Raw genomic sequence first — 27,652 nt, forward strand, 5'->3', positions numbered from 1 at the left:
TATATATATATATATATATACCCCCAAAAAAACTTGTATTATGAATGTGGAATGTGTTTTGTTGGTTGATTGAAAAACAAGAGAACTTAATAAAACTTTAAATTGAAAAAAAAAAGAAAATACATGGTAGTCTATTATGCAGTAATAATCACATTGTATGCAAAGCAGAGTAATGTTGTCTGGAATACTGTGTAGAACATGCCAACACACACACACACACACACACACACACACACACACCCTGGCATTAGTGTGATTAATGGAACACACACACATAGCACTTCAGATATGTCCCACAACCAACATTCAAGCATATATCAATGATTCACTGTAAAATAAATGTCCTGTAAAATAAACCACACTTAATTTACAACAAATAAAATAATAAATGTTGCCGGACACTCAGTGAGAAGGGAATGAACTGGTTAAACTTCTCAAGAGAAACACTCAAATTTCAGTCTTCTGTGGATAGCCTGCATTTACATTTTCTGTATGGTAGTGTGACCTTTGACCTGTAGATGGTAGTAAAGGTATACTTTTGCTGCAGATCCACTTCCACAGCACAAACCTTTCTGGACAAGTAGCCTACACATTTGTCCCTAGCATGTGTGTGTGTATTTGAAGCGAAAAAAGACTGAATATTGCAACACACTTTTATGATACAGATTCATTCCTCATTATGTAGCACTGCACGGCTATAGTTTTTTCAAATGCCAAATGCACCTGCAGCATGTTACTGGCTATCTGAGTGACTTGTGTTGTGAGAAGAGAACCAGAATTCTTGGATGTAATTGTATAATATTTTTAAATATTTTAAGTAACATATGGTAGCATACACGTTCCACATGGTAGCAAATCAAGCTAGCTAGTTAGTTATATGTTACAACGTTACATTATATTGCCTTGCCAATGTTTGTGTGAATCCTATTCTTGCCGACCTTCCACATCAACAAGCGACGCACGCGCATCTTTGCTCAGCTGTCTCCTGACCCTATCGGTTTCACTGGGAAGACTTCCGGTTGTGTGTCATGGCGGCATGGTAAAGCTTGCTCAAAGGGAAAAATAACCAACCCGTACTGTCTTTTTTAGACAGCGGTTTGGGGATTTATTTCGGGCTTAACATCGCCACGAACGTCCACATTCGTATTGGGAATTGCAAGCACTCATTAGCGGTCTCCATCCGCTCGGCCATGGCGGCACATAAACCAGTGGAATGGGTTCAGGCCGTGATAAATAGATTCGACGAGCAGGTAATAAAGTGTTTATGAGTTGGAAGTGGGAGTAACGTTAGTTAGCTGCAACCAGTTAATCTTTTGTAGATGGCTTGTGTCTGTAGCTAACTTATTTCTGCAATCGCAAAGTTTATGCTATCCTGCTTTCTTGTTGAGTACAGTAGGTAGGTTGGTACTAGTATATAGACAAAGTAACGTTAATAAACGTTACGACACATTTTTATCTGTGGTTTAGATTGTGTAACAAACGTGCAAGTTACTTTCAGTTAGCAAGCTAACTAGTTAACTACGCATGTAACTAGCTAGCTAGCCAACTAAACATGCATTTTCATGTTACATAGATTTTGGGTGTTGGTATAGCTAGGACTGTTAATAGAGGTTGCACACAACGGCTAATATTGACTAATTCTGCCAGACAATTTGGGGAAAAGATGTCACTACCAGCTAGCTACTCATAAAGTTAGCTAATTGTAAACAAATGAGGTGTGACATGCACTGATTAATATAAAATGATTCAAATGAAGTACTCTAGCTTGTTACCTTGCACCTTGTTACTAGTTTTATTAGGTTTGAGTCAACTGAATGGACATATGCCTCCCTCCCTGTTATGTCACATGCAGTGAAAAAAAACGAAGAAAGCACGCTCCTTGCATGCTGTCAGCCAACAGTCATGTTACCGAATGTGGGTTTGCAACCTGGCCATGTTTCTGCTCTGAGGTAAAGGCCTCAATACTAAGATAAAAAAGCATTATGGATCTGTACTAATTGGCAGACATACGTTTTTGTATAATACCTACTTCTATAATTACTACATCCTTAAAGTAATATATTAGTACTGTGAGTTTCTTAATCAAACACAGATTTGAGTGTGCTTATGTGCTTGTGGTCACCACAGCAGCAGTCTACAAGGCTCGCCCAACAACCACAGATTGTTGGTGACATTGACAAGTTAAGCAACTGTGATAGTTTTAGGGTGGACTGTTCCTTTATTTGCCAGAATCTAGCAATATCTACTTAAAACAATCTTTTGGTATTTGTTTCATTAGTCCATTGTTGACATAGTCCCAAAATGTTTTGCTTGTCAGCAATCAGGTTTTCAAGCTAGACTATATATACAAAAGAATGTGGCCACCCCTTTCAAATTAGCCATACCCGTTGCTGACAGGTGTATAGAATCGAGCACACAGCCATGCAATCTCCATAGACAAACATTGACAGTAGAATGGCATTACTGAAGAGCTCAGTGATGTTCAACGTGGCACCGTCATAGGATGCCATCTTTACAACAAGTCAGTTTGTAAAATTTCTGCCCTGCTAGAGCTGCCCCGGTCAACTGTAAGTGCTGCTATTGTTTAGTGGAGATGTCTAGGAACAACAATGGCTCAGCCGTGAAGTGGTAGGCCACACAAGCTCAGACAACGGGACCGCTGAAACGTGTTGTGCCAAGAAATTGTCTGTCCTCTGTTGCAACACTCATTACCATGTTCCAAACTGCCTCTGGAAGAATTGTCAGCACAGGAACTGTTAGTTGGGAGCTTCATGAAATGGGTTTCCATGGCCGAGCAGCCGCTCACAAGCCTAAGATCACAATGCAAAGCGTCGGCTGGAGGGGTGTAAAGCTCGCCGCCATTGGACTCTGGAGCCATGGAAACGCGTTCTCTGGAGTGATGAAAAATGCTTCACCATTTGGCAGTTTGACGGACGAATCTGGGTTTGGCAGATGCCAGGAGAACGCTACCTGCCTGAATGCATAGTGCCAATGGTAAAGTTTGGTGGAGGAAGAATAATGGTCTGGGGCTGTTTCATTGTTTGGTCTAGGCCCCTTAGTTCCACTGAAGGGAAATCTTAACGCTACAGCATACATTCTAGACGATTCTGTGGTTCCAACTTTGTGGCAACAATTTGGGGAAGGTCCTTTCCTGTTTCATCATGACAATGCCCCTGAGCACAAAGTGAGGTCCATACAGAAATGCTTTGTCGAGATCGGTGTGGAAGAACTTGATTTGCCTGCAAGGAGCCGTTAACTCAACCCCATCAAACACCTTTGGGATGAATTAGAACGCCGACTGCGAGCCAGGCCAAATCGCCCAACATCAGTGCCCGACTTCACTAATGCTATTGTGGCTAAATGGAAGCAAGTCCCAGCAGCAATGTGAGAACATCTAGTGGAAATCCTTCCCAGAAGAGTGGAGGCTGTTATAGCAGAAGAGGGGGGACCAACTCCCTATTAATGCCCATGATTTTGAAATGAGATGTGTGACAAGCAGGTGTCTACATACATTTGGTCATGTAGTATATGTAACTTTCAATATACAGCATATGCTATTGTCCAGAATTGATAGATTATCCCTTTAAGGGTGCCAAAGATTCCTCTAATGAACTTGCGCTTTAAGCTGTGAATCATTGGGTCAGGTAGTCTAGCCAGTCCATCAATCATTTTTTACACTGTCTGTTGTCCCTAACTTTCTCATCCGGAGTCATTATCAGTCACCTTTTTTCATATTGTAAGGTTGTAAACTTTCCAGCAAGTCAGCTGGAGTATTTTATGTTGCTTGAGAGCTGATATGTCTGTAGAGCAGCTCTGGTTTTCAATTTCATCCATTGGAAACTGGGCTTTGTCTGTTTTGGTCATCAAAGACCCCTGCCAAAGGGACTGAAACAGATGGTTCTGTTGGGATGGTTCTTGTAACCATGCTGCAGTGCAAGTAATGCTGCCAGAAATTCTTCACTTAAGACTCATTTTAGTGAAAGCTGTTCTACAAATATACTTGAAAAGGGTTAGGCCTAGTTTAGGGCTACCAGAGTTTGCACTATGCAATGGTTTGGATTTAGCCTAAACTTGCTTTAAGTGCCATCGCGCACTGTCAACTGCCCTCAACTCCAGTACAACTTCAGGTATAAGACTCTCTCTCATACCTCCTTTTTATTTGCCTTTTCGAAAGGGAATATCAGCACTTTGTGTTCAGTTTGGGTAGGTTCTGGGCCTCTGGTTTCAGAGGCTACAGAGGGGTATTGTACCCAGACTTAGCGGCTCTGCTCGGCTTATTACAGTTTGATGAAAATATAATAAGTGATTAAAGCCACCTTGTGTTAAGACTATTTAGAGGCCTCTAAGTCAGGGGTACTCGAGTACTATTTGAGAAGGTCGGGTCACACACATTTCCAAGGTGTCAAAGGTCCAGGTGGATAATAACATTTATTGGCGTAGTAACAAACCCCCACCTCACAACCCCAAACTGTTCACACCTCTCTTGTTGGCGTTGAGAGAATGTTTCAGTTTCAAAGTCAATTTCCCACAATTCTACACATTTTGCATGTGGCAGAGATTTTTGCTGCTGTTTTTAAAGCTAATTTCCTGGAATTCTATGCATTCTTCCATGTCTTGCGTGTTTATATGATACCAGGGGTTGAAGCCTGACTAAGTAAAAAAAATACAATAAATATACAGTGTAGCCTCATCATAAAATGTATTAAATAAAACATTTTCCTTAGCAGTCTACACACAATATCCCATAATTACAAAGCGAAAACAGTTTAAAAAAAAAAATTAAAAGCAAATGTATATATATAAAAAAAACTGATACCTTATTTACTTAAGTATTCAGGCACTTTGCTATGAGACTCGAAATTGAGCTCAGGTGCATCCTGTTTTCATTGAGTGTCCTTGTTGTATATATATATATATAAAGTTCCACAGTTGACAGTGCATGTCAGAGCAAAAACCAAGCCTTGAGGTCGAAGGAATTGTCCGTAGAGTTCCGAGACAGGATTGTGTCGAGGCACAGATATGGGGAAAGGGTACAGACAATGTCTGCAGCATTGAAGGTCCCAAAGAACACAGTGGCCTCCATCATTCTTAAATGGAAGAAGTTTGGAACCACCAAGACAATTCCTATAGTTGGCTGCCCCGCCAACTGAGAAATTGGCGCAGAAGGGCCTTGGTCCGGTAGGTGACCAATAACCCGAACGTTCCAGAAGGACAACCGTCTCTGCAGCACTCCACCAATCGGGCCTTTATGGTGGAGTGACCAGACGGAAGCCACTCCTCAGTAAAAGGTAAATGACAACCCGCTTGGAGTTTGCAAAAGGCACCTAAAGACTCTGACCGTGAGAAACAAGATACTCTGGTCTGATGAAACCAAGATTGAACTCTTCGGCCTGAATGCAAAGAGTCACGTCTGGAGGAAGCCTGGCACCATCCCTACAGTGAAGCGTGGTGGCAGCATCATTCTGTAGGGATGGTTTTCAGTGGCAGTGACTGGGAGACTAGTCAGGATCGAGTGAAAGATGAATGGAGAAAAGTACAGCCAGATCCTTGATGAAAACCGACTACAGAGTGCTCAGGACCTCAGATTGGTGCAATGGTTCACTTTCCAACAGGACAATGACCCTAAGCACAAGTCAAGACAATGCACGAGTGGCTTCAGGACAAGTCTCTGAATGTCCTTGAGTGGCCCAGCCAGAGCCTGGACTTGAACCAAATCATACATCTCTGGAGTGACCTGAAAATAGCTGTGAAGAGAAGCTCCCCATCCAACCTGACGGAGCTTGAGAGGATCTGCAGAGAAGAATGGGAGAAACACCCCAAATACAGGTGTGCTATGCTTGTGGCGTCATACCCAAGAACACTCGAGGCTGTAGTTGCTGCCAAAGGTGCTTCAACAAAGTACGGACGAAAGGGTCTGAATACTTATGTCAATGTGATATTTCCGTTTTAAAAATAAATATATAAATTAGCAAAAGGTAACTTTTTTTATTATGCGGTATTGTGTGTAGATTGATGGGGGGAAAAACAATTACAGCCTTCTAAAATTGATGTAACAAAATGTGGAGGAAGTCGAGGGGTCTGAATACACACTATATATATTTTGACCCCGTTCTGGGTCCGAACATTGTCCGCCAGTTGATGATGGGGGCTGTAAGTCATAGGATTTTATGTGTTCGCTTTATGACGGGAAGTTCATGCTCAGAATCAGATTTTCTGTGTGAACCTTTCTTATTTTGTCTGGAAACAATGAAAGGGTTGTGAACATTGAACACTAAGTCTAAATCACAGTTGTTTGCAACTTCAGATTCCTAAATTGACTTGGTTGTTATACATGTAAAAATGCTCCCCCAGAGAGGTTGGTGGATGCCAATGTGCTGTACTAGATCAATGAGAAAGAAGTACCTCAACCTAGTAGTATTTGTCCTCAGAGCCCAGAATTGCCATATTTCCTGTCACAAACTCTGATACCTCCTGCGCCCCGACCTGTTGCTTTGGCCTGTTGATTTTCTTATTTTTATTTTGTTCATAGGTGTTTGTGTCAACACCTTCTGCTAGCCAGCTAGCTAGCTCGGTTACAATGTAGCCCACTTCGCTTGGAATAGCGAACAATCATTTCCAGTGCTTTAGAAGCTGAGTGTATTACGCTCTTGTCCGGGACAATGTTGACAATCTGGAGTTCCATTGTGGCAATTGTTTGCTAGTGAGGATTACAGGAATGAAGTTGCTATTCTTAGCAAGCAAATCAAGGGAGGGACTGTGAGATGTTCTGAGCAGATTGACATAAGGAATGGCTTTCCTGCACTGGTTCCTCCTCTCTTGATCTGACAGGTCCAGACATCCCACAGCAGGCCGTGCCCCATCTCTGGTAATCAAAGGCGTACGTTATCCTGCTTCTCGTGGGCCCTTGAAAGGTTCAACGAACTGTGTAAGGGGTAGAAATGGGCAGATTTATCCATTCCCTTCTCTGGCCGTTGTATTGGGACGTTCAATGGTGAGAAATGTCTCAGTCCCTGGAGCAAAAACTTTGCTATGAGTACTGGACATCAATAAGCTGCTCCCTAACATTATAAACCAGCATCAGGACATCAATAAGCTGCTCCCTAACATTATAAACCAGCATCAGGACATCAATAAGCTGCTCCATAACATTATAAACCATCATCAGGACATCAATAAGCTGCTCCCTAACATTATAAACCATCATCAGGACATCAATAAGCTGCTCCATAACATTATAAACCAGCATCAGGACATCAATAAGCTGCTCCATAACATTATAAACCATCATCAGGACATCAATAAGCTGCTCCATAACATTATAAACCAGCATCAGGACATCAATAAGCTGCTCCCTAACATTATAAACCATCATCAGGACATCAATAAGCTGCTCCATAACATTATAAACCAGCATCAGGACATCAATAAGCTGCTCCCAAACATTATAAACCTGCATCAGGACATCAATAAGCTGCTCCATAACATTATAAACCTGCATCAGGACATCAATAAGCTGCTCCATAACATTATAAACCTGCATCAGGACATCAATAAGCTGCTCCATAACATTATAAACCTGCATCAGGACATCAATAAGCTGCTCCATAACATTATAAACCTGCATCAGGACATCAATAAGCTGCTCCATAACATTATAAACCTGCATCAGGACATCAATAAGCTGCTCCATAACATTATAAACCTGCATCAGGACATCAATAAGCTGCTCCATAACATTATAAACCTGCATCAGGACATCAATAAGCTGCTCCATAACATTATAAACCTGCATCACGATATCAATAAGCTGCTCCATAACATTATAAACCTGCATCACGATATCAATAAGCTACTCCCAAACATTATAAACCTGCATCAGGACATCAATAACTTGCTCCCTAACATATTAAACCAGCATCAGGAAATTGAGTCTCATAGTTAATGTGGGATTCAATGACATTGTAGAAGAGCTTTTAAAGAACTGATTGGGTCAGCAAGCACCCTTTTAATATATGTCCCTCTGCCCTCCCTAAATCGTGGCTTTGAACGTTTCAGCAGACTTTTAGCCCTCCAAAACTGACTACGAGACTTGCAGCTCTGGGTGTAACATTTCTTTGGACAATTTTGATTACCTTCTGGAAGCAAAGCTCATTTTATAAGGAGGATGGGATCCACCCAAATCATTTGGATTCCTGGATCCTTTCACAGCATTATAAGGCAGCATTGAGACTTACTTATAATTGACTCAAGCACAGCTCAATTAATCCCTAACATTGAGATGTCATAATGGTTTAGCAAATGTACATTATCCCAGGGGTGTTGGAAGACCCAATGTAAGCAACCTAATTGATTTCCCTCTTACTGCCCTGAATGCCTCTGCTGATCCCACAGCTATTGTATGCAGTAATCATGTGTTTATGAACCAGTTATACTGTTAGCACTGAGTGCTAGGTGTACCCTAGAAGGAAGTCCACTGTGTGCAGCTCACCCTGCACTAATATAAATAACATGAGCATGTGCTTCTACACCTGCATTGCATGCTGTTTGGGGTTTTAGGCTGGGTTTCTGTACAGCACTTTGAGATATCAGCTGATGTACGAAGGGCTAAATAAATACATTTGATTTGATTTATTAATGCAAAGCTAGCCGGTTAAGCAATGAAAACAATCAAGCCTCCTTAAAGTGCTAAAAATAGCCAACGTTAACATATGTAGCTTCAGAAACAAGGTTCATGAAATCAATAATTTGCTAATAACAGATGACAATCTCTGAAACTCACATAGATAATAATGCCTTTAATACAATTTATAGTAACACTGTTAACAAGGCATGTCCTATAGGCTGTAGTTTTGTCGCACCTGAATTACTAAATAGAGCCATGGCAACATGGAACTCTAATCCACATCAGTTAACTGATACAAGCAGTAGAATCGGATAAAAGAAATACAGCTATAAATGCACCTTATGGAACAGCGGGGAATGTGAAGAGACACATACAGGTACAGACACGCACACGGGCGCTAGCACACACTCTACACACGTACATTGTAATATTGTTGTGTAATGGATTCATACATTTTGTGTTGTTGATAACAATTGGTAAGACAGACAAACATTGTCTTATTATATGGTGTCCCTTCCATTAATGAATTGATTGTAATTCTAAGAGAAAGGCCCTTGTATTCGCATGAAGATCATTGAGTCAAATGTTTTATGTTACACAAATTAAACATAATTCATCTTAATGTGAATGTTCTAAACTTCCCATCGAGGGACAATAACAGTTCTCTTTTCATGAAAAATAGGCCTCTTTAATTACATTTCTTCTCGTGGCCCTGTCCTCTCATCCAATGTTTCTCTCCTTTCCCCTGTTTACCCCGATCATGTAATCCGAACACAGTGCTTTGGTGTGTACGTATACAATGTTAATCAGCTCTGCCAAAGTGCACATACGGGAAGAGATGGCTCCATGACCTTTTAGAAATTCCAATCCCGGCCTGTGAAACAAAGTGCTTACTGTCTGTGGTCCCGGACAGACCGGAGCTGAACTGGATGTGAAAGATTTGAAGCAGGGATGGTCCTGTGTGGACAGTGTGCACTCCAGTTCAGACTCCTGATTATTTTCTTACCCCCTGTCTTGGGACTTCAATTCCCAGGCCCAGGTTTCTCCCTGAGGGGCCCCAGTGGTAAAGTGGATCCCGATAATAAGCAGTCATAGGTCTGCTGCTTAAGGCTCATTAACATTCCAGTCCTGATGTGCTCTGCATACGCACTAGCCAGCTACACCTCTAGGCAAGCTTAAAGGGGCTCCTCCTGCCCACAAGGTCTGGCCCAGCTGTGGATGTGATGTCTTAGTTCACACAGATGTAGCCTGCAGGTGTACAGCTGTGGGTGTACACCAGAGTTGTGGCAGGGTGAGGTTCTTGATAGCACAGGGCTTCATTGTTCTGACTGCAGGGCGTCTGTTCCTTGCCCTTCGTCAGGTGTCGTAGGCGTCCTCATAGCACCAGAGGTGTGGCATAACACTAGTGTGAAAAATATTGAATGTAGATATGTCTAGTGTGGATGTGTAGACATGTGTAAACACATAAGAAGGTGAAACCATGGCTTCATGTAATTCTATTAGGCTTGCTCAAACCTGCTGCATATAGTGCATTTGGAAATTATTCAGATCCCTTGACCTTTTCCACATTTTGTTATGTTACCGCCTTATTATAAAAAATAATTGTATCGGCAATCTTCACACAATACCCCATAATGACGAAGTGAAAACCGTTTTTTAGATTTTTTGCAAATGTATTAAAACAACCTACTTTAAACCCCTTTTTTCTCCCCAATTTCGTGATATCCAATTGGTAGTTAGTCTTGCCCCGTAGTTGCCCGTGCGGACTCGGCAAAGGTCGAGAGCCATGCGTCCTCTGAAACATGACCCTCGCCAAGCTGCACTGCTACTTGACACACTGCTCGCTTAATCCAGAAGCCAGCCGCACCAAGATGTCGGAGGAAACACCGTACAACTGGTGACCGAAGCCAGCGTGCAGGTGCCCGGCCGCCACAAGGAGTTAGAGCGCGATGGGACAAGGACATCCCAGCCGGCCAAACCCTCCCCTAACCCGGACGACTTTGGACCAATTGTGCACCACCTCATAGTCTGCAACACAGCCGGGGACCAAATCCGGATCTGTAGTGACGCGTCTTGCACTGCGACACAGTGCCTTAGACCGCAGGCGCTACTCGGGAGGCCGATAGAAATACCTTATTTACATACGTACATACTCCGGTGCGTCCTGTTTCCATTGATCATCTTTGAGATGTTTCTACAACTTGATTGGAGTCCAGCTGTGTAAATTCAATTGATTGGATATGATTTGGAAAGGCACACATCTGTCTATATAAGGTCCCACAGTTGCCAGTGCATGTCAGAGCAAAAACCAAGCCGTGAGGTCGAAGGAATTGTCTGTAGAGCTCCGAGACAGGAATGTGTCGAGGCACAGATCTGGGGAAGGGTACCAAAAAAGGTGGAGGAAACCTGGCACCATCCCTATGGTGAAGCATTGTGGTGGCAGCATCCTGCTGTGGGGTTATTTTCCAGGGACTGGGAAACTAGTCGGGATCGAGAGAAAGATGAATGGTGCAAAATACAGAGAGATCCCTGATGAAAACCTGCTCCAGAGCACTCAGGACCTCAAACTGGGGTGAATGTTCAACTTCCAACAGGACAACAACCCTAAGCACACAGCCAAGACAACGCAGGAATGGCTTCGGAACAAGTCTCTGAATGTCCTTGAGTGGTCCAGACTTCAACCCAATCTAACATCTCCAGAGAGACCTGAACATAGTTGTGCAGCGACGCGCTCCATCCAACCTGACAGAGCTTGAGAGGGTCTGCAGAGAGGAATGGGAGAAACTCCCCAAATACAGTTGTACCAAGCTTTTAACGTCATAGCCAAGAAGACTTGAGGCTGCAGTTGCTGCCAAAGGTGCTTCAACAAAGTACTGAGTAGAAGGTCTGGATACTTATGTAAATGTAATTTCCGTTCCTTAACTTTTAAAATAAATTTGCAAACATTTATAAAAACCTGTAGATTGAGAAATAAACAATTGAATCCATTTTAGAATAAGACTAATGTAACACAATGTGGAAACATGTAGGGGTCTGAATACTTTCCGAAGACAGTGGACCACACAGTGCCTAACGCGTTCACCCGTGCCTAGATTCTCTTGTGACTTTAGAATTTTTTTCCTTTCTCTTAGCTTCCCGTTAAAACAGGACATCAGAACAACCACACCAAAGTCAGCACAGAGCACAACAAGGAATGTCTCATCAACATCTCTAAGTACAAGTTCTCCCTCGTCATCAGTGGCCTCACGAACATACTAAAAAATGTGAACAACATGGTAAGTGGAGCTTTTAACTTAACACTTTTAGCTGTTTATTTGACTTTAGCATGAGTAATGGGGATCACTACATTGCACGTCATCAACCCTACTAGAGGCCTACCGAGTAATCTGCATGGCCGATTTAACTTGAAATCAGCCCTAATTTTCTGCAATTTTCAGCATTTTGCAGGTTTTCCTACTTACAAAGCATGTAGAGGTCTGTAATTTTTATCATAGGTACACTTCAACTGTGAGGAATCTAAAACAATTCATTTGCATTTTATTGCATGACATAAGTATTTGATCATCTACCAACCAGTAAGAGTTCCGGCTCTCACAGACCTGTTAGTTTTTCTTTAAGAAGCCCTCCTGTTCTCCACTCATTACCTGTATTAACTGCACCTGTTTGAACTCGTTACCTGTATGAAAGACACCTGTCCACACACTCAATCAAACAGACTCCAACCTCTCCACAATGGCCAAGACCAGAGAGGGTGTAAGGACATCAGGGATAAAATTGTAGACCTGCACAAGGCTGAGATGGGCTACAGGACAATAGGCAAGCAGCTTGGTGAGAAGGCAACAACTGTTGGCGCAATTATTAGAAAATGGAAGAAGTTCAAGATGACGGTCAATTACCCTCGGTGTGGGGCTCCATGCAAGATCTCACCTCGTGGTGTATCAATGATCATGAGGAAGGTGAGGGATTAGCCCAGAACTACACGGCAGGACCTGGTCAATGACCTGAAGAGAGCTGGGACCACAGTCTCAAAGAAAACCATTAGTAACACACTACGCCATCATGGATTAAAATCCTGCAGCGCACGCAAGGTACCGCTGCTCAAGCCAGCGCATGTCCAGGCCCGTCTGAAGTTTGCCATTGACCATCTGGATGATCCAGAGGAGGAATGGGAGAAAGTCATGTGGTCTGATGAGACAAAAATATAGCTTTTTGGTCTAAACTCCACTCGCCGTGTTTGGAGGAAGAAGAAGGATGAGTACAACCCCAAGAACACCATCCCAACAGTGAAGCATGGAGGTGGAAACAGCATTCTTTCAGGATGCTTTTCTGCAAAGGGGACAGGACGACTGCACCGTATTGAGGGGAGGATGGATGGGGCCATGTATTGCGAGATCTTGGCCAACAACCTCCTTCCCTCAGTAAGAGCATTGAAGATGGGTCGTGGCTGGGTTTTCCAGCATGACAACGACCCGAAACACACAGCCAGGGCAACTAAGGAGTGGCTCCGTAAGAAGCATCTCAAGGTCCTGGAGTGGCCTAGCCAGTCTCCAGACCTGAACCCAATAGAAAATCTTTGGAGGGAGCTGAAAGTCCGTATTGCCCAGCGACAGCCCCGAAACCTGAAGGGTCTGGAGAAGGTCTGTATGGAGGAGTGGGCCAAAATCCCTGCTGCAGTGTGTGCAAACCTGGTCAAGAACTACAGGAAACGGATGATCTCTGTAATTGCAAACAAAGGTTTCTGTACCAAATATTAAGTTCTGCTTTTCTGATGTGTCAAATACTTATGTCATGCAATAAAATGCAAATTAATTACTTAAATATCATACAATGTGATTTTCTATGATACAAATTACAGACCTCTACATGCTTTGTAAGTAGGAAACACTGCGATTTTGCAGGTTATCAAATACTTGTTCTCCCCACTGTATAAGATTTTTAGAAATCTGTAAAAAAAAAATAATAATAAATAAAAAAAAAATAAAAAATCTGTATTGGCTTTTCTTGGTCCTCCAGTAATCGGTATAGGCGTTGAAAAATCATAATCGGTCGACCTCTAAACCCTACCTTCTAGTAGGCATGTGTATTGTGTGAACTCCAATTCAACTCAAGTGTAGGATGCACACAAAGGGCTGGAAGTGTTGTTTGCTGAATCACTGTGTCATCTGTGTCTGTAACCTCTCCTCTCCAGCGTATATTTGGGGAAGCTGCTGAGAAGAACCTCTACCTCTCCCAGCTAATTATCCTGGACACACTGGAGAAGTGCCTAGCATCGGTGAGGAAACCCCCATACAGTCTGCATCCACTGTATCCCACCTTACATCACCTTTAGTTGGTCTGCTAACTTATCCCACTACAGTTGTTTGTGTGTGCTTGTGTATAAACCGTTCTCCATTTTAGTTTTTAGCCCTCCCAATTCACAGTTTTCTGTTATTGAATATTATCAGTCAAGAGCACTGGCCTCAATATATTGGCTCTTATTGCACCAATATTCTAAAACGCTATGGGTCTTCCAACACAACGTCAGCATTACATTGGTTGGCTGGATCTCTGTTCTGTCTCTCTCTGTTTTTTACAGACAGACCTCTGTTAACACACTTAAACCCCTTCCTTCAGTTGTGCTTTCTCTTCACCTCTGAAATAGGTGCCTCTGCTCTGATCTGTTCTGCAACTGTGCAGCAGAAGATTACATTTGCAGGTGTTTCCTTGACTTTTGTTAGTGCTTTCCCTGCCTCCAATGGGATTCCCGGAAGTTTCCTGTATAGGTTTTTCATTAGTGCATGTTGTCAGATAGAAGCCAGCTGCTCCCCTCATGGATGCTATGGAACTCTCGTTTTGAATTAGACATCTTACGTTTTAAAATGTAAGTATAGTAGTTGTTTTGTGTTCGACTATTTCCTACATAAGGGTGAGCAACAGGTTTTGAATGCAGTTGTATGCAATCTGTCCTGGTATGAGGCTGCCAATTTGACCCAACGAGTTTTTGGAAATGAGCCAATGGGAGCGCTGGTGAATCCCAGGTGGGACATGCTGTGCTTTTGCCCCAAAGAGAGGCACTTAACCCACATACATGTATTGCATATCCAGCTGGATAAATCCAAAGTACAGTCGTGGCCAAGAGTTTTGAGAATGACACACACATACATTTTCACAAAGTCTGCTGCCTCAGTTTGTATGATGGCAATTTGCATATACTCCAGAATGTTATGAAGAGATTAATTGTGATCAGATGAATTGCAATTGATTGCAAAGTCCCTCTTTGCCATGCAAATTAACTAAATCCCCAAACAACATTTCCACTGCATTTCAGCCCTGCCATAAAAGTCAGTGATTCTCTTGTTAACACAGGTGTGAGTGTTGACGAGGACAAGGCTGGAGATCACTCTGTCATGCTGATTGAGTTTGAATAACAGACTGGAAGCTTCAACATTGCTTGGAATCATTGTTCTTCCTCTGTCAACCATGGTTACCTGCAAGCAAACACGTGCCGTCATCATTGCTTTGCATAAAAAGGGCTTCACAGGCAAGGATATTGCTGGCAGTAAGATTGCACCGAAATCAACCATTTATCGGATCATCAGGAACTTCAAGGAGAGCGTATCAATTGTTGTGAAGAAGGCTTCAGGGCGCCCAAGAAAGTCCAGCAAGCGCCAGGACTGTCTCCTAACGTTGATTCAGCTGCGGGAACGGGGCACCACCAGTACAGAGCTTGCTCAGGAATGGCAGCATGCAGGTGTGAGTGCAGTGAGGCGAAGACTTTTGGAGAATGGCCTGGTGTCAAGAAGGGCAGCAAAAGAAGCCACTTCTCTCCAGGACAAATATCAGGGACAGACTGATATTCTGCAAAGGGTACAGGGATTGGACTGCTGAGGACTGGGGTAAAGTCATTTTCTCTGATGAATCCCCTTTCCGATTTTTTGGGGGGCATCCGGAAAAAAGCTTGTCCGGAGAAGACAAGGTGAGCGCTACCATCGGTCCTGTGTCATGCCAACAGTAAAGCATCCTGAGACCATTCATGTGTGGGGTTGCTTCTCAGCCAAGGGAGTGGGCTCACTCACAATTTTGCTTAACACAGCCATGAATAATGAATGGTACCAACACATCCTCCAAGATCAACTTCTCCCAAAAATCCAGGAACAGTTTGGTGACGAGCAATGCCTTTTCCAGCATGATGGAGCACCTTGCCATAAGGCAAAAGTGATAAATAAATGGCACGGGGAACAAAACATTGATATTTTGGGTCCATGGGCAGGAAATTCCAGAGACCTTAATCCCATTGAGAACTTTTGGTCAACCCTCAAGAGGCGGGTGGACAAACAAAACCCCAGAAATTCTGACAAACTCCAAGCATTGATTATGCAAGAATGGGCTGCCATCAGTCAGGATGTGGCCCAGAAGTTAATTGACAGCACGCCAGGGTGGATTGCAGAGGTCTTGAAAAAGAAGGGTCAACACTGAAAATATTGACTCTATGCATCAACTTCATGTAATTGTCAATAAAATCCTTTGACACTTATGAAATGCTTGTAATTATACGTCATTATTCCATAGTAACACCTGTGGAAATTATTATTTCTGTCATTCTCAAAACTTTTGGCCACGACTGTATGTGAGAAGTTGCCACTGATAACCTGAAAAGAACTCCTTGTTTTCTCAGATAACCTAAAGAATCCAGCTTGCACACATACTTTCCTCTCATGGTTTTCCTTCTCTTTTTCTATGTCTTCCTCTTCCCACTGTCCCCCCAGCAATCCAAGGACTGCCTACGTCTGGATGAGACCATGCTGGTGAAGCAGCTGCTGCCTGAGATCTGTCACTTCATCCACACGTACCGCGAGGGCCACCAGCACGCTGCTGAGCTCCGTGCCTCCGCCTCAGGGGTCCTCTTCTCCCTCAGCTGCAACAACTTCAACGCCGTCTTCAGCCGCATCTCCACCAGGTAATGCTAACCCTGATCCTGAGGAGCTACAGACTGTGTTGGCTAATTCTGTGTCAATGTCACTGTTGAAGAGCAGTTGATCAGGTGTGTTAGTACAGGGCTGGAACAATAGCCTGCTCACCCTGTTGTTCTTCCAAGGTCCATGGCAATTGATCTACGTTATTGTCTTTTGTCAAAAAATGCATTTGTGTCTTTTAAAAAGTTCCACTAGACCTGATTTTCCCAGAAGTGTAGTATTACAAATTATTTTGTTCCCTCAGAAGTCATGATGAAGAGACTGTTTGTGCCCCCATTCCTGCTCATGTCATATGAGAAGTTTACTTGTTTGTGTACCTAAGCAATTCCGTTTAGCAGCCAGTCATGGACAAGGTCACCGTGACTGAACTGTTAGCCCAGTCATGAACGAAATCCCTCCCTCCCCACCCAGGATGTTCAGGATGGTGCAACGTTATAGAAAGTAAAAAGAGCGCGATCAGGATTCCCTGTTTTATTGTTCTATTAGGTTAATTTTCCCTCATGATGAAATTGGGGAGGGCACTGTGGATCTGTCTCCGTACGTTCGTCACTACGATGAATGATACATCCAGCTATAGAGATCTGACATTTATAAAATTATACTGATTGGCCCAAGTGGGGTGCTATAGTAATCAACTGAAATTCCAAACTTTGAACAAGCATATTTCCTATCCCTGTGAGTTATTGTCATGAAATGTGGTTCATATTTGCAGCCTCTCATGAGCAACTAGTTTACCATGACAACTTATAATTGCAGTACTTACAAATGAAATGGCTTTCCACACAACATACAGTGCATTTGCTAATTATTCAGACCCCTTGACTTTTCGACATTGTTAATTTACAGCCTTATTCTCATCAATCTACACACAAAAGCCCATAATGACAAAGCGAAAGCATGTTTTTTTTAAAATTTTGCAAAAAAAAACAAATGCCTTATTTACAGAAGTATTCAGCCCCTTTACTATGAGATTTGAAATTGAGCTCCAGTGCATCCTGTTTCCATTAATCATCCTTGAGATGTTTCTACAACTTGATTGGAGTTCTGCTGTGTAAATTCAATTGATTGGACATGATTTGGAAAGGCACACCTGTCTATATAAGGTCCCACAGTTGACAGTGCATGTCAGAACAAAAACTGTGAGGTCGAAGGAGTTGTCCGTAGAGCTCCGAGACAGGATTGTTTCGAGGCACAGAGCTGGCGAAGGGTACCAACAAATGTCTGCAGCATTGAATGTCCCCAAGAACACAGTGGCCTCCATCATTCTTAAATGGAAGAAGTTTGGAACCACTAAGACTCTTCCTATATCTGGCAGCCCGGCCAAACTGAGCAATCAGGGGAGTAGGGCCTTGGTCAGGGACGTGACCAAGAACCCGATGTTCACTCGGACAGAGCTCTGGAGTTCATATGTGGAGATGGCACATGACAGCCTGCTTGGAGTTTGCCAAAAGGCACCTAAAGGACTCTGATCATGAGAAACAAGATTCTCTGGTCTGATGAAACCATGATTGACCTATTTGGCCTGAACGCCAATCGTCACAACTGGAGGAAACCTGGCACCATCCCTACGGTGAAGAGTGGAGGCAGCATCATTCTGTGGGGATGTTTTTCAGTGGCAGGGACTGGGAGACTAGTCAGGATCGAGGGAAAGATGAACGGAGCAAAGTACAGAGGTCCTTGATGAAAATCTGATCAGGACCTCAGACTTGGGCGATGGTTCACCTTCCAACAGGACAACGACCATTAGCACACAGTCAAGACAGCACAGGAGTGGCTTCAAGACAAGTCTCAATGTCCTTGAGGGGCCCAGCCAAAGTACGGACTTGAACCCGATCGAACATCTCCAGAGAGACCTGAAAACAGCTGTGCAGCGACGCTCCCCATCCAACCTGACAGAGTTTGAGAGGATCTGCAGGGAAGAAGGGGAGAAACTCCCCAAATACAAGTGTGCCAAGCTTGTAGTGTCATAACCAAGAAGACGCAAGGCTGTAATCACAGCCAAAGGTGCTTAAATAAAGTACTGAGTAAAGGTTCTGAATACTTATATAAATGTGAGACATTTCTAAAAAACAGTTTTTGCTTTGCCATTGTGCGGCATAGTGTGTATATTGATTCGGGGGGACGGGACAATTGAATCCATTTTAGAATAAGGCTGTAGAAAACTTGAAGGGGTCTGAATACTTTCCAAATGCACTGTAAATTGGAAGAATTGAGACAAAGACCGCCACATTCGTCAGGGGCAACGTTTCTATCTGCAACATTCTGAACGTTTCACATCATTGATCCATATGTCAGTGTTCTGTCTTGAAGGACGATGGGATGTCAAAAAGCCAGGCTCTACAAGGCTGTCCTCTTTTCCCTATTGTCCACGCCTTCTTCTTTCCCTCCTTTCTAATGAGAAGCTGTGGTAGAATCAAATCTCAGGATATCATGTTTGACAGGACAAACTTGTTCCCCGGCAGTGTTTAAAATTCCTTACCCATTGTGTTCTCCCCCAGGTTGCAGGAGCTGACAGTCTGTTCAGAAGACACTGTGGATGTCCATGATATAGAGCTCATGCAGTACATCAATGTGGACTGCTTCAAACTTAAAAGACTGCTCCAAGGTAGCTACTCACTCAATTCCCTCTATGTCATACCCTCCCTCTATGTCATACATACTCCTGGATTCTGTGTATTTTGATGTTTTTTGCTAATACTCTATTACTTTTCACTGCATCCTCTCAGAAACGGTATTCAAATTCAAAGCCCTGAAGAAACCTGCCCAACTTGCTGTCATTAACAGTTTGGAAAAGGTTTGTGTGCCAATAGATCTGTATTCAGTGCTGCTGTTTTGTGTTTATGAAGTTGGTGTATTATATTATTTGTGGTTTTCACTACTGCCACCTCTTGGCTGCTGGTGAAATGTTTAAAATAAAATGTTCCACTTTGAGGACATCACTATGCAGGTTTCCATTGACCCAGGTTTATTTGGCAAATGATGATGATGAAAACAATGTATTTAAAATAAATGATTGACTGGCATGTGATGCCAGACACAACTATAAAACTCCACAACACAGTTGCTGAATATATATTTAATTTCAAAATAATATATTTTTGCAGGACACCGATTATCCTGACTTTCAAGAAGGCCTGAATTGCTTTTACTTGCTTTTCTGGTTGGCTGAATGCAAGTTGCACTATCCAATAATTTTACAGGAGTGCAAGTTTCACCATGGCACGGACCGTTGCAATACGTTGCCACATGAGACTTATTTAAACATGGCATGTAGTAGTCAATTCTTGTATTATTTCCACGCTGGATTTTGCGGGCTACCTCAGACATGAAGCAGATAGGAGGGAGGGCTACCTGAGACATGAAGCAGGTGGGAGGGAGGGCTACCTGAGACATGAAGCAGATAGGAGGGAGGGCTACCTGAGACATGAAGCAGGTGGGAGGGAGGGCTACCTGAGACATGAAGCAGGTGGGAGGGAGGGCTACCTGAGACATGAAGCAGGTGGGAGGGAGGGCTACCTGAGATATGAAACAGATGGGAGGGAGGGCTGCCTGAGACATGAAGCAGGTGGGAGGGAGGGCTACCTGAGACATGAAGCAGGTGGGAGGGAGGGCTACCTGAGATATGAAACAGATGGGAGGGAGGGCTGCCTGAGACATGAAGCAGATGGGAGGGAGGGCTACCTGAGACATGAAGCAGGTGGGAGGGAGGGCTACCTGAGACATGAAGCAGGTGGGAGGGAGGGCTACCTGAGACATGAAGCAGGTGGGAGGGAGGGCTACCTGAGACATGAAGCAGGTGGGAGGGAGGGCTACCTGAGACATGAAGCAGGTGGGAGGGAGGGCTACCTGAGACATGAAGCAGGTGGGAGGGAGGGCTACCTGAGACATGAAACAGGTGGGAGGGAGGGCTACCTGAGACATGAAACAGGTGGGAGGGAGGGCTACCTGAGATATGAAACAGATGGGAGGGAGGGCTACCTGAGACATGAAGCAGATGGGAGGGAGGGCTACCTGAGACATGAAGCAGATGGGAGGGAGGGCTACCTGAGACATGAAGCAGATGGGAGGGAGGGCTACCTGAGACATGAAGCAGATGGGAGGGAGGGCTACCTGAGACATGAAACAGATGGGAGGGAGGGCTACCTGAGACATGAAACAGATGGGAGGGAGGGCTACCTGAGACATGAAACAGATGGGAGGGAGGGCTACCTGAGACATGAAACAGATGGGAGGGAGGGCTACCTGAGACATGAAGCAGATGGGAGGGAGGGCTACCTGAGACATGAAGCAGGTGGGAGGGAGGGCTACCTGAGACATGAAGCAGGTGGGAGGGAGGGCTATCTGAGACATGAAGCAGGTGGGAGGGAGGGCTACCTGAGACATGAAGCAGGTGGGAGGGAGGGCTACCTGAGACATGAAGCAGATGGGTGGGAGGGCAGACAGGCTGTCACCAATTTATTAATGCGCAAATTGCCGAAAACAAACCATGTTTATTCGATACCTAGGTTTTGGCCCTAATTTTAGTAAAACAATTTGGGGGGGGGGGGGTCTGACGTCATTAAGTCCAACTGTTTTTATCCACAAGACGGTTGAATGGAAATGCACCGTAGCAGGCAGTTGATATATTTTCTATGCAAACATTCTAAATGTTGTAAAAAATAAGTTCATGGAAACGTGCAGTACCAGTCAAAAGTTTGGACACCTACTCATTCCAGTTATTTTTTTCTACATTGTTGAATAGTGAAGACATCAAAACTATGAAATAACACACGTAGTCATGTAGTAACCAAAAAAGTTTTAAACAATTCAAAATATATTTGAGATTCTTCAAAGTAGCCACCTTTTGCCTTGATGACAGCTTTGCACACTCTTGGCATTCTCTCAACCAGCTTCATGGGGTAGTCACCTGGAATGCATTTCAATTAACAGGTGTGCCTTGTTAATTTGTGGAATTTCTTTCCTTAATGCATTTGAGCCAATCAGTTGTATTGTGACAAGGTAGGGGGTATACAGAAGATAGCCCTATTTGGTAAAAGACCACATTATGGCAAGAACAGCTCCAATAAGCAAAGAGAAACAACAGTCCATCATTACTTTAAGACATGAAGGTCAGTTAATACAGAACATTTCAACAACTCTGAATGTTTCTTCAAGTGCAGTCGCAAAACCCATCCAAGCGCTATGATGAACTGGTTATCAGTTTCATCATAGCACCACAGGAAAGGAAGACCCAGAGTTACCTTTGCTGCAGAGGATAAGTTCATTAGAGTTACCAGCCTCAGAAATTGCAGCCCAAATAAATGCTTCACAGAGTTCAAGTAACAGACACATCTCAACATCAACTGTTCCGAGGAGACTGTGTGAATCAGGCCTTCATGGTTGAATTGCTGCAAAGAAACCCTACTAAAGGACACCAATAATAAGAAGAAACACGGGCATTGGACATTAAACCGGTGTAAATCGGTCCTTTGGTCTGAGGAGTCCAAATTTGAGATTTTTGGTTCCAAATGCCGTGTCTTTGTTTAAAATTCAAGACACACTTAACCAGCATGGCTACCTCAGCATTCTGCATTAATACACCATCCCATCTGGTTTGCGCTTAGTGGGACAATGACCCAAAACACACCTCCAGGCTGTGTAAGGGCTATTTGACCAAAGGAGAGTGATGGAGTGCTGCATCAGATGACCTGGCCTCCACGATCTTCCTACCTCAACCCAATTGAGATGGTTTGGGATGAGTTGGACCATGTGGGAACTCCTTCAAAAATCATTCCTCATAGTTTTGATGTCTTCACTATTACTCTACAATGTAGAAATGAAGAAAAATCCTTGAATGAGTAGGTGTGCCCAAACTTGTGACTGGTACTTTAGCTACTGTCAGTTCTAGAGGACAGTTAAATGTTTTTGTTCCTCCGCAGGCCTTTTGGAACTGGGTGGAGAACTACCCTGATGAGTTTACCATGCTCTACCAGAGACCACAGACAGACATGGCAGGTCAGTATTCTCAATAGCCTTGTATTGGACTGAAACAGATACTGTCACAACATGCACTTAAAAAAAAAAATCCATGTTAAATCTCAAAACGGATTCAAAGGGACTGTAAGGAACAGTTAAGGACACTAAAGAAGTTAGGTGAGTTTAGGGCTATCTCACTCGTGTGTGTCTGTCTCTGTGCACACCCTTTAGATGCTGCAGAGAGGCTGTTTGACCTGGTGGACAGCTTTGCTGAGAGTGCCAAGAGGAAGGCAGCAGTGTGGCCTCTACAGATCATCCTCCTCATCCTCTGTCCCGAGATCACACACGTCATCTCTCGAGAGGTGGTGGAGGAGAGCAAGGCCAACAAGGTGAGATGAGAGAACACACACACACACACACACTGAGATGAAATAGGTAGTGTGACTTATAGTTGCTTTCTCTGTCTTGCTACAGAAGCTGTTCCTGGAGAGCTTGAGGAAGGCCCTAGCAGGCCAGGGGGGCAGCAAGCAACTAACAGAGAGTGCTGCCATCGCCTGTGTCAAACTGTGCAAGGCCTCCACCTACATCAACTTGGAGGACCACTCCGGCATCTTCCTCCTGGTGCAGTCCTTCGTGGTGGACCTCAAGGTCAGAACGACCAACCACTCTGTTGCCATCTGGGGGCTAGGGAATGCTACAGCAGTGGTGTCAAATCAAACACACATGGTTAGCAGATGTTATTGCGAGTGTAGCAATGCTTGTGGATGCTTGTCTGGGTTTTATGTTCGTCATTTATGTTGTGGAGTAAAATTGACAATGTCCTTTTCTGTATAGACATTTCTATCTACAACGTCCTGAACGGTAAACTCTGATTGATACGCCTACGGCTACCCCTTAGACCTTTTAGAAGTGCAACTGTTGTGCTAGTGGTACCGCTATGGAGCTATGGCCATTTTTCTAATACCCATCCAACCATCTCAGAACTACACAAAGCCCCTTGTGTTATGGTTAATTGTGAATTTGGTTCATTTGGATATTGCAGACGGTGACATGCAGCTTCCTCCTCCTATCTATTCCATCAGGCCCTGCTCTTCAGCCCCACCAAGCCCTTCTCTCGCGGGGCAGGCAGCCAGAATGCAGACGTGGACCTCATGATCGACTGCTTCGTCTCCTGTTTCCGTATCAACCCTCACAACAATCAGCACTTTAAGGTCAGTCAGTCTGCTCACCTCAGTGCATCGGTTGAGAAATGTGCAGACCATGTCTGAATGATGCTTTACCTAACTGTCAAAGCGGCAATTTTGACGAAACATTCTTTATTCATCTCCTCAGGTCTGTTTGGCGTCGTCCTCCCCCTCTACCTTTCACTTTGTTCTGGTCAACTCCCTGCACAGAATCATCACCAATGTAAGTGTGTACCGTCTCCACTACTACTTACTACCAAGTTCAGTCTAAGTACAGTTGATAGGACGGTGTTGATCTCAATTGCCGTTCCTACAGGAGTGCAATATTAATGAGCTTCTCTTTTATCCTCTTTGTACTTTAGTCTGATCTGGACTGGTGGTCTAAGATTGATGCAGTGTACTGCTACTCTGGAGAGCTGCGACTAATGTTCTCAGACACTCTGAGCCGAGTGATGCAAGGCCTTCATACACACGCCCCACTACGCATGACATCGGTGAGAAAGGGGACCACACACACTCATATTCACACTCACTGTCGCACCAATTGTTGGAAACCCACTTACCTTTTGTTTTCCTGTATAAGCCAACCACCTAGGACCACTACGTCTTAGTTACACCTAAAGGTACAACTTCTCTCTCTGACAGAGTCTGTCATTTAAAGAGAAGATGACCACCAGCCTTAAGTTCAAAGAGAGAACCACAGATCTGGACACACGCAGCTACAAGTGCCTCCTCCTCGTCCTGGTCAAACTCATCCACGCCGACCCCAAACTCATGCTGCACGTATGTCTTACACCAACCACCACAAACATACTGAGACAATGTCCTGTCCCGTGGCTCTGTTTGAATAGTTTTACACCCTCCCTTCCACTTGTGTGAATGTTTGTGTTTCCTCTCTGCCCTTACTTTCCCCCATACATGCACGTTTAACGTGTGTGTGTTGTAGAACCCAGGGAAGCAGGCTCAGGAGACTCAGAGCAGCACAGCAGAACTGATCGCAGGCCTGGTGCAGCTGGTGCCCTTGGCCAACACAGCCCAGCTCTCCCAGGAAGCCATGGAGGTCAGTTTATACTCCTTCTCTCTTACTCCCACTCCATCTACTCTGCTTCTTTATTCTTTCTCATTCTGTCCATTTCAACTCTATTCCCTAGCATTGAATTGTCAACTTCAAGTAAGGCACATTTCTCTCTGTCTCTGTTTCTCCCTGGCCAGGCTCTGCTGGTGCTGCACCTGCCTGAGACCATTGAGCTGTGGAACCCTGAGGCCCCCATTGAAACCTTCTGGGACATCAGGTACAAGGACATGGTTTAGTTCTATGGGCTTTTCAGTCCAGATGTATTCCATGTAGACAGACACACTGGTCATGGATTCAGTAGTAGTCCCAGTCTTTAGTAGCATGTGTTGAGATTCCATTGGGCTTTAACACTGGCCTATCCCATTGTAGCTCCCAGGTTCTCTTCCTGATATGTAAGAAGCTGATTGGTCACCAGATGGTGAACAGTACAGAGGTGTTGAAGTGGTTGAGGGAGATCCTTATCTGCAGGAACAAGTTCCTCCTCAAGAACAAGGTGAGGTCAAGGACTCTTACCTCACATGAGAATAACCATTGAGGGCTAAAAAGCACTTTCAGTGGAGATTCTCCATTAAACATTATTTTTAGTCTAGGACGACGCTTAGGTCTGGAAAACCGTCCAGAGAGTTTTGCGTGTGTTGGACATGTCTAACTCCTCTCTGCTCCTCCAGGAGTGTGCAACGCAGGGCAGTGGAATCCCCATCTGCAGACAGGCCCAGACCAAACTGGAGGTGTGTCTATACATGTTTCTGTGGAGCCCTGACACCGAGGCCGTGCTGGTGGCCATGTCCTGCTTCAGACACCTGTGTGAGGAGGCTGACATCCGCTCTTCCGCTGACGAGGTGCCCGTCCAGACCATCCTGCCCAACTACGCCACCTTCACAGAGTTCGCCTCCGTCAGCAACATGATGGCCACCGGTCAGTAAAAACATTGTGTTTTGTAGACTACTTTAACGTGGTCTGAGAGTCACTATATAGGCCAACGCTTTAAGAAAATGACTCCCTCTACGTGTTCCACTATGTGTTTGGTAGGACGCTCCACCCTGCAGAAGAGAGTGATGGCCTTGTTGAGAAGGATAGAGCACCCCACTACAGGAAACACTGAGGTGTGAAAGAATAGAGAAACATTTAAATACAGTTTATCCTTGCTTACATCCCTCTAGTATTTGACGTATCCCTCCTTGTTTCCATGTCTCACCCCAGGCATGGGAGGACACGCTTGCAAAATGGGAGCAGGACACCAAACAGATTCTTAACTTCCCCAAAAACAAGGTGGAGGATGGTCAGGTAAAAACACTTCAATTTTAGGATTTAGGTTTGTTTCACCGTTAATACAAATAACACAGGGAACCACTGCTCCAAACTCTACCTAAATACCTGCTCGCTGTCTCCCCCTGCAGGAGTGGATCAACATGACAGGCTTCCTGTGTGCTCTGGGCGGGGTGTGTCTGTCTCAGCGCAGCAAGCCCTGTGGCCCCGCCACCTACAGCCCCCCCATGGGCCCCATGAGCGAACGTAAGTACTCCATGGTCTCTGTGGGCTCCTGTGATGTCTCCAACGCTGGAACCTCAGCCACCTGCTCTTCCTCCACTGAGACCCCCCTGGGCATGTTCCTGGACCGCCTGCTTGCTCTGCTGGTATGTGGTCATGAGAGGGTGGGTCTGCATGTCCGCACCAATGTCAAGGAGCTGCTGGGGCTGGAGCTCAGCCCGGTCCTGTACCACATGCTCTTCAACAAGCTCAGGAACAGCATCGGACGCTTTTTCGACACACAGGGGCCGGTGAGTGGATGGGCTGGGGAGGAGGATGGGGACGTTAACCAATGATTTGAATTGTATTAGCATAGAAAATCTTATTAGGACAGGTAGGGTGCTGCAATCAGCATATCACATTTTATTAGTTCTTTATCAAATATTGGTCCGTTGAGATTAGCAGGAATGTAGTTAAGACTGATTTAATGGAGTTGTCTCTGTGCTATTGCAGGTCCCCATCAATGATACTAACACACAGTTTGTAGAACAGACCATCGCCATCATGAAGAACCTACTGGACAACCATGCTGAGGGCAGCTCAGAGCACCTGGGACAGGCCAGCATAGAGACCATGATGCTCAACCTGGTCAGGTGAGAGACACTCACTTACTCACCCAGGTCGCAGTTGTAGCCTACCTTGTTAAATAAAGGTGAAATAAAAAATAAAACTCAGCTTATGAAATGCCTAATCAGTTGTCCATCTTCAGGACCTTATTCAGTCTCATCTCACCCCCCAGGTACGTGCGTATCCTCGGCAACACGTTGCATGCCATCCAGATGAAGACCAAGCTGTGCCAGTTGGTGGAGGTAATGATGGAGAGACGAGACGACCTGTCCTTCTGCCAGGAGATGAAGTTCAGGTGAGAGACAGACAGCACCCCCTCCTGGACAGACCTAAACAAGCCAAACTAGCTAAACGCTACTTAAAAGTGTCAGTCAGTAGTTCAAACAATAAAAAAGTGTCTCCCTGTTTTGGTAAAAAGCTAAGTGACGGGGCTGGAGAAATATAACCACTCTCAAATTCATAGACAGAGCTATGGACTGACAATCCCTGATATAAAATTGTAGTTTTAACCATGTTTTGAGGCTGTATTGTTTGTTTACATTTACTTTGTTTACAAACATTGGAGTAAAACAAGCTTATTTTGGGTCCTGATGGGGTACGACAGTTGAACGTAGCTCATGAGGCATTTATAAGTTATATTCTTCAAGACTCAATGGGTATACATCAGAGGTGAGACCAAGTCATTGTTTTACAAGTCTCAAGTCATAATGTGCTCTTCACCAAATGTAATAGCATTTCATATTTTTAACAAGAGTAATAGTTAGTATAT

The 27,652-nt window shown here is 44.3% G+C and overlaps 1 protein-coding gene across 4 annotated transcripts in view; it reads left to right on the plus strand.

The window, feature by feature from the left end:
• Positions 1 to 943: 943 nt before the first annotated feature.
• LOC110504061 (neurofibromin) overlaps positions 944 to 27,652 on the plus strand; it is a 127,875-nt gene continuing 101,166 nt past the window's right edge. For all 4 annotated transcript variants that reach the window (XM_036962075.2, XM_090218791.1, XM_090218792.1 and 1 more), the window contains exons 1-22: positions 944 to 1,250; positions 11,755 to 11,898; positions 13,812 to 13,895; positions 16,369 to 16,559; positions 19,074 to 19,180; positions 19,302 to 19,369; positions 22,494 to 22,569; positions 22,762 to 22,919; positions 23,005 to 23,178; positions 23,613 to 23,741; positions 23,863 to 23,937; positions 24,077 to 24,208; positions 24,360 to 24,497; positions 24,661 to 24,774; positions 24,927 to 25,006; positions 25,159 to 25,282; positions 25,458 to 25,704; positions 25,819 to 25,892; positions 25,990 to 26,073; positions 26,187 to 26,567; positions 26,770 to 26,909; positions 27,056 to 27,178. In XM_036962075.2, the coding sequence (XP_036817970.1) occupies positions 1,191 to 1,250; positions 11,755 to 11,898; positions 13,812 to 13,895; positions 16,369 to 16,559; positions 19,074 to 19,180; positions 19,302 to 19,369; positions 22,494 to 22,569; positions 22,762 to 22,919; positions 23,005 to 23,178; positions 23,613 to 23,741; positions 23,863 to 23,937; positions 24,077 to 24,208; positions 24,360 to 24,497; positions 24,661 to 24,774; positions 24,927 to 25,006; positions 25,159 to 25,282; positions 25,458 to 25,704; positions 25,819 to 25,892; positions 25,990 to 26,073; positions 26,187 to 26,567; positions 26,770 to 26,909; positions 27,056 to 27,178 (2,903 nt within the window). In that variant the 5' untranslated portion in view covers positions 944 to 1,190. The remainder of the gene's footprint in view (positions 1,251 to 11,754; positions 11,899 to 13,811; positions 13,896 to 16,368; positions 16,560 to 19,073; positions 19,181 to 19,301; positions 19,370 to 22,493; positions 22,570 to 22,761; positions 22,920 to 23,004; positions 23,179 to 23,612; positions 23,742 to 23,862; positions 23,938 to 24,076; positions 24,209 to 24,359; positions 24,498 to 24,660; positions 24,775 to 24,926; positions 25,007 to 25,158; positions 25,283 to 25,457; positions 25,705 to 25,818; positions 25,893 to 25,989; positions 26,074 to 26,186; positions 26,568 to 26,769; positions 26,910 to 27,055; positions 27,179 to 27,652) is intronic.

The sequence above is a fragment of the Oncorhynchus mykiss genome, chromosome 24, assembly GCF_057628025.1.
Source record: "Oncorhynchus mykiss isolate SJ-2025 chromosome 24, ASM5762802v1, whole genome shotgun sequence".
In the NCBI taxonomy this organism is placed as follows: domain Eukaryota; kingdom Metazoa; phylum Chordata; class Actinopteri; order Salmoniformes; family Salmonidae; genus Oncorhynchus; species Oncorhynchus mykiss.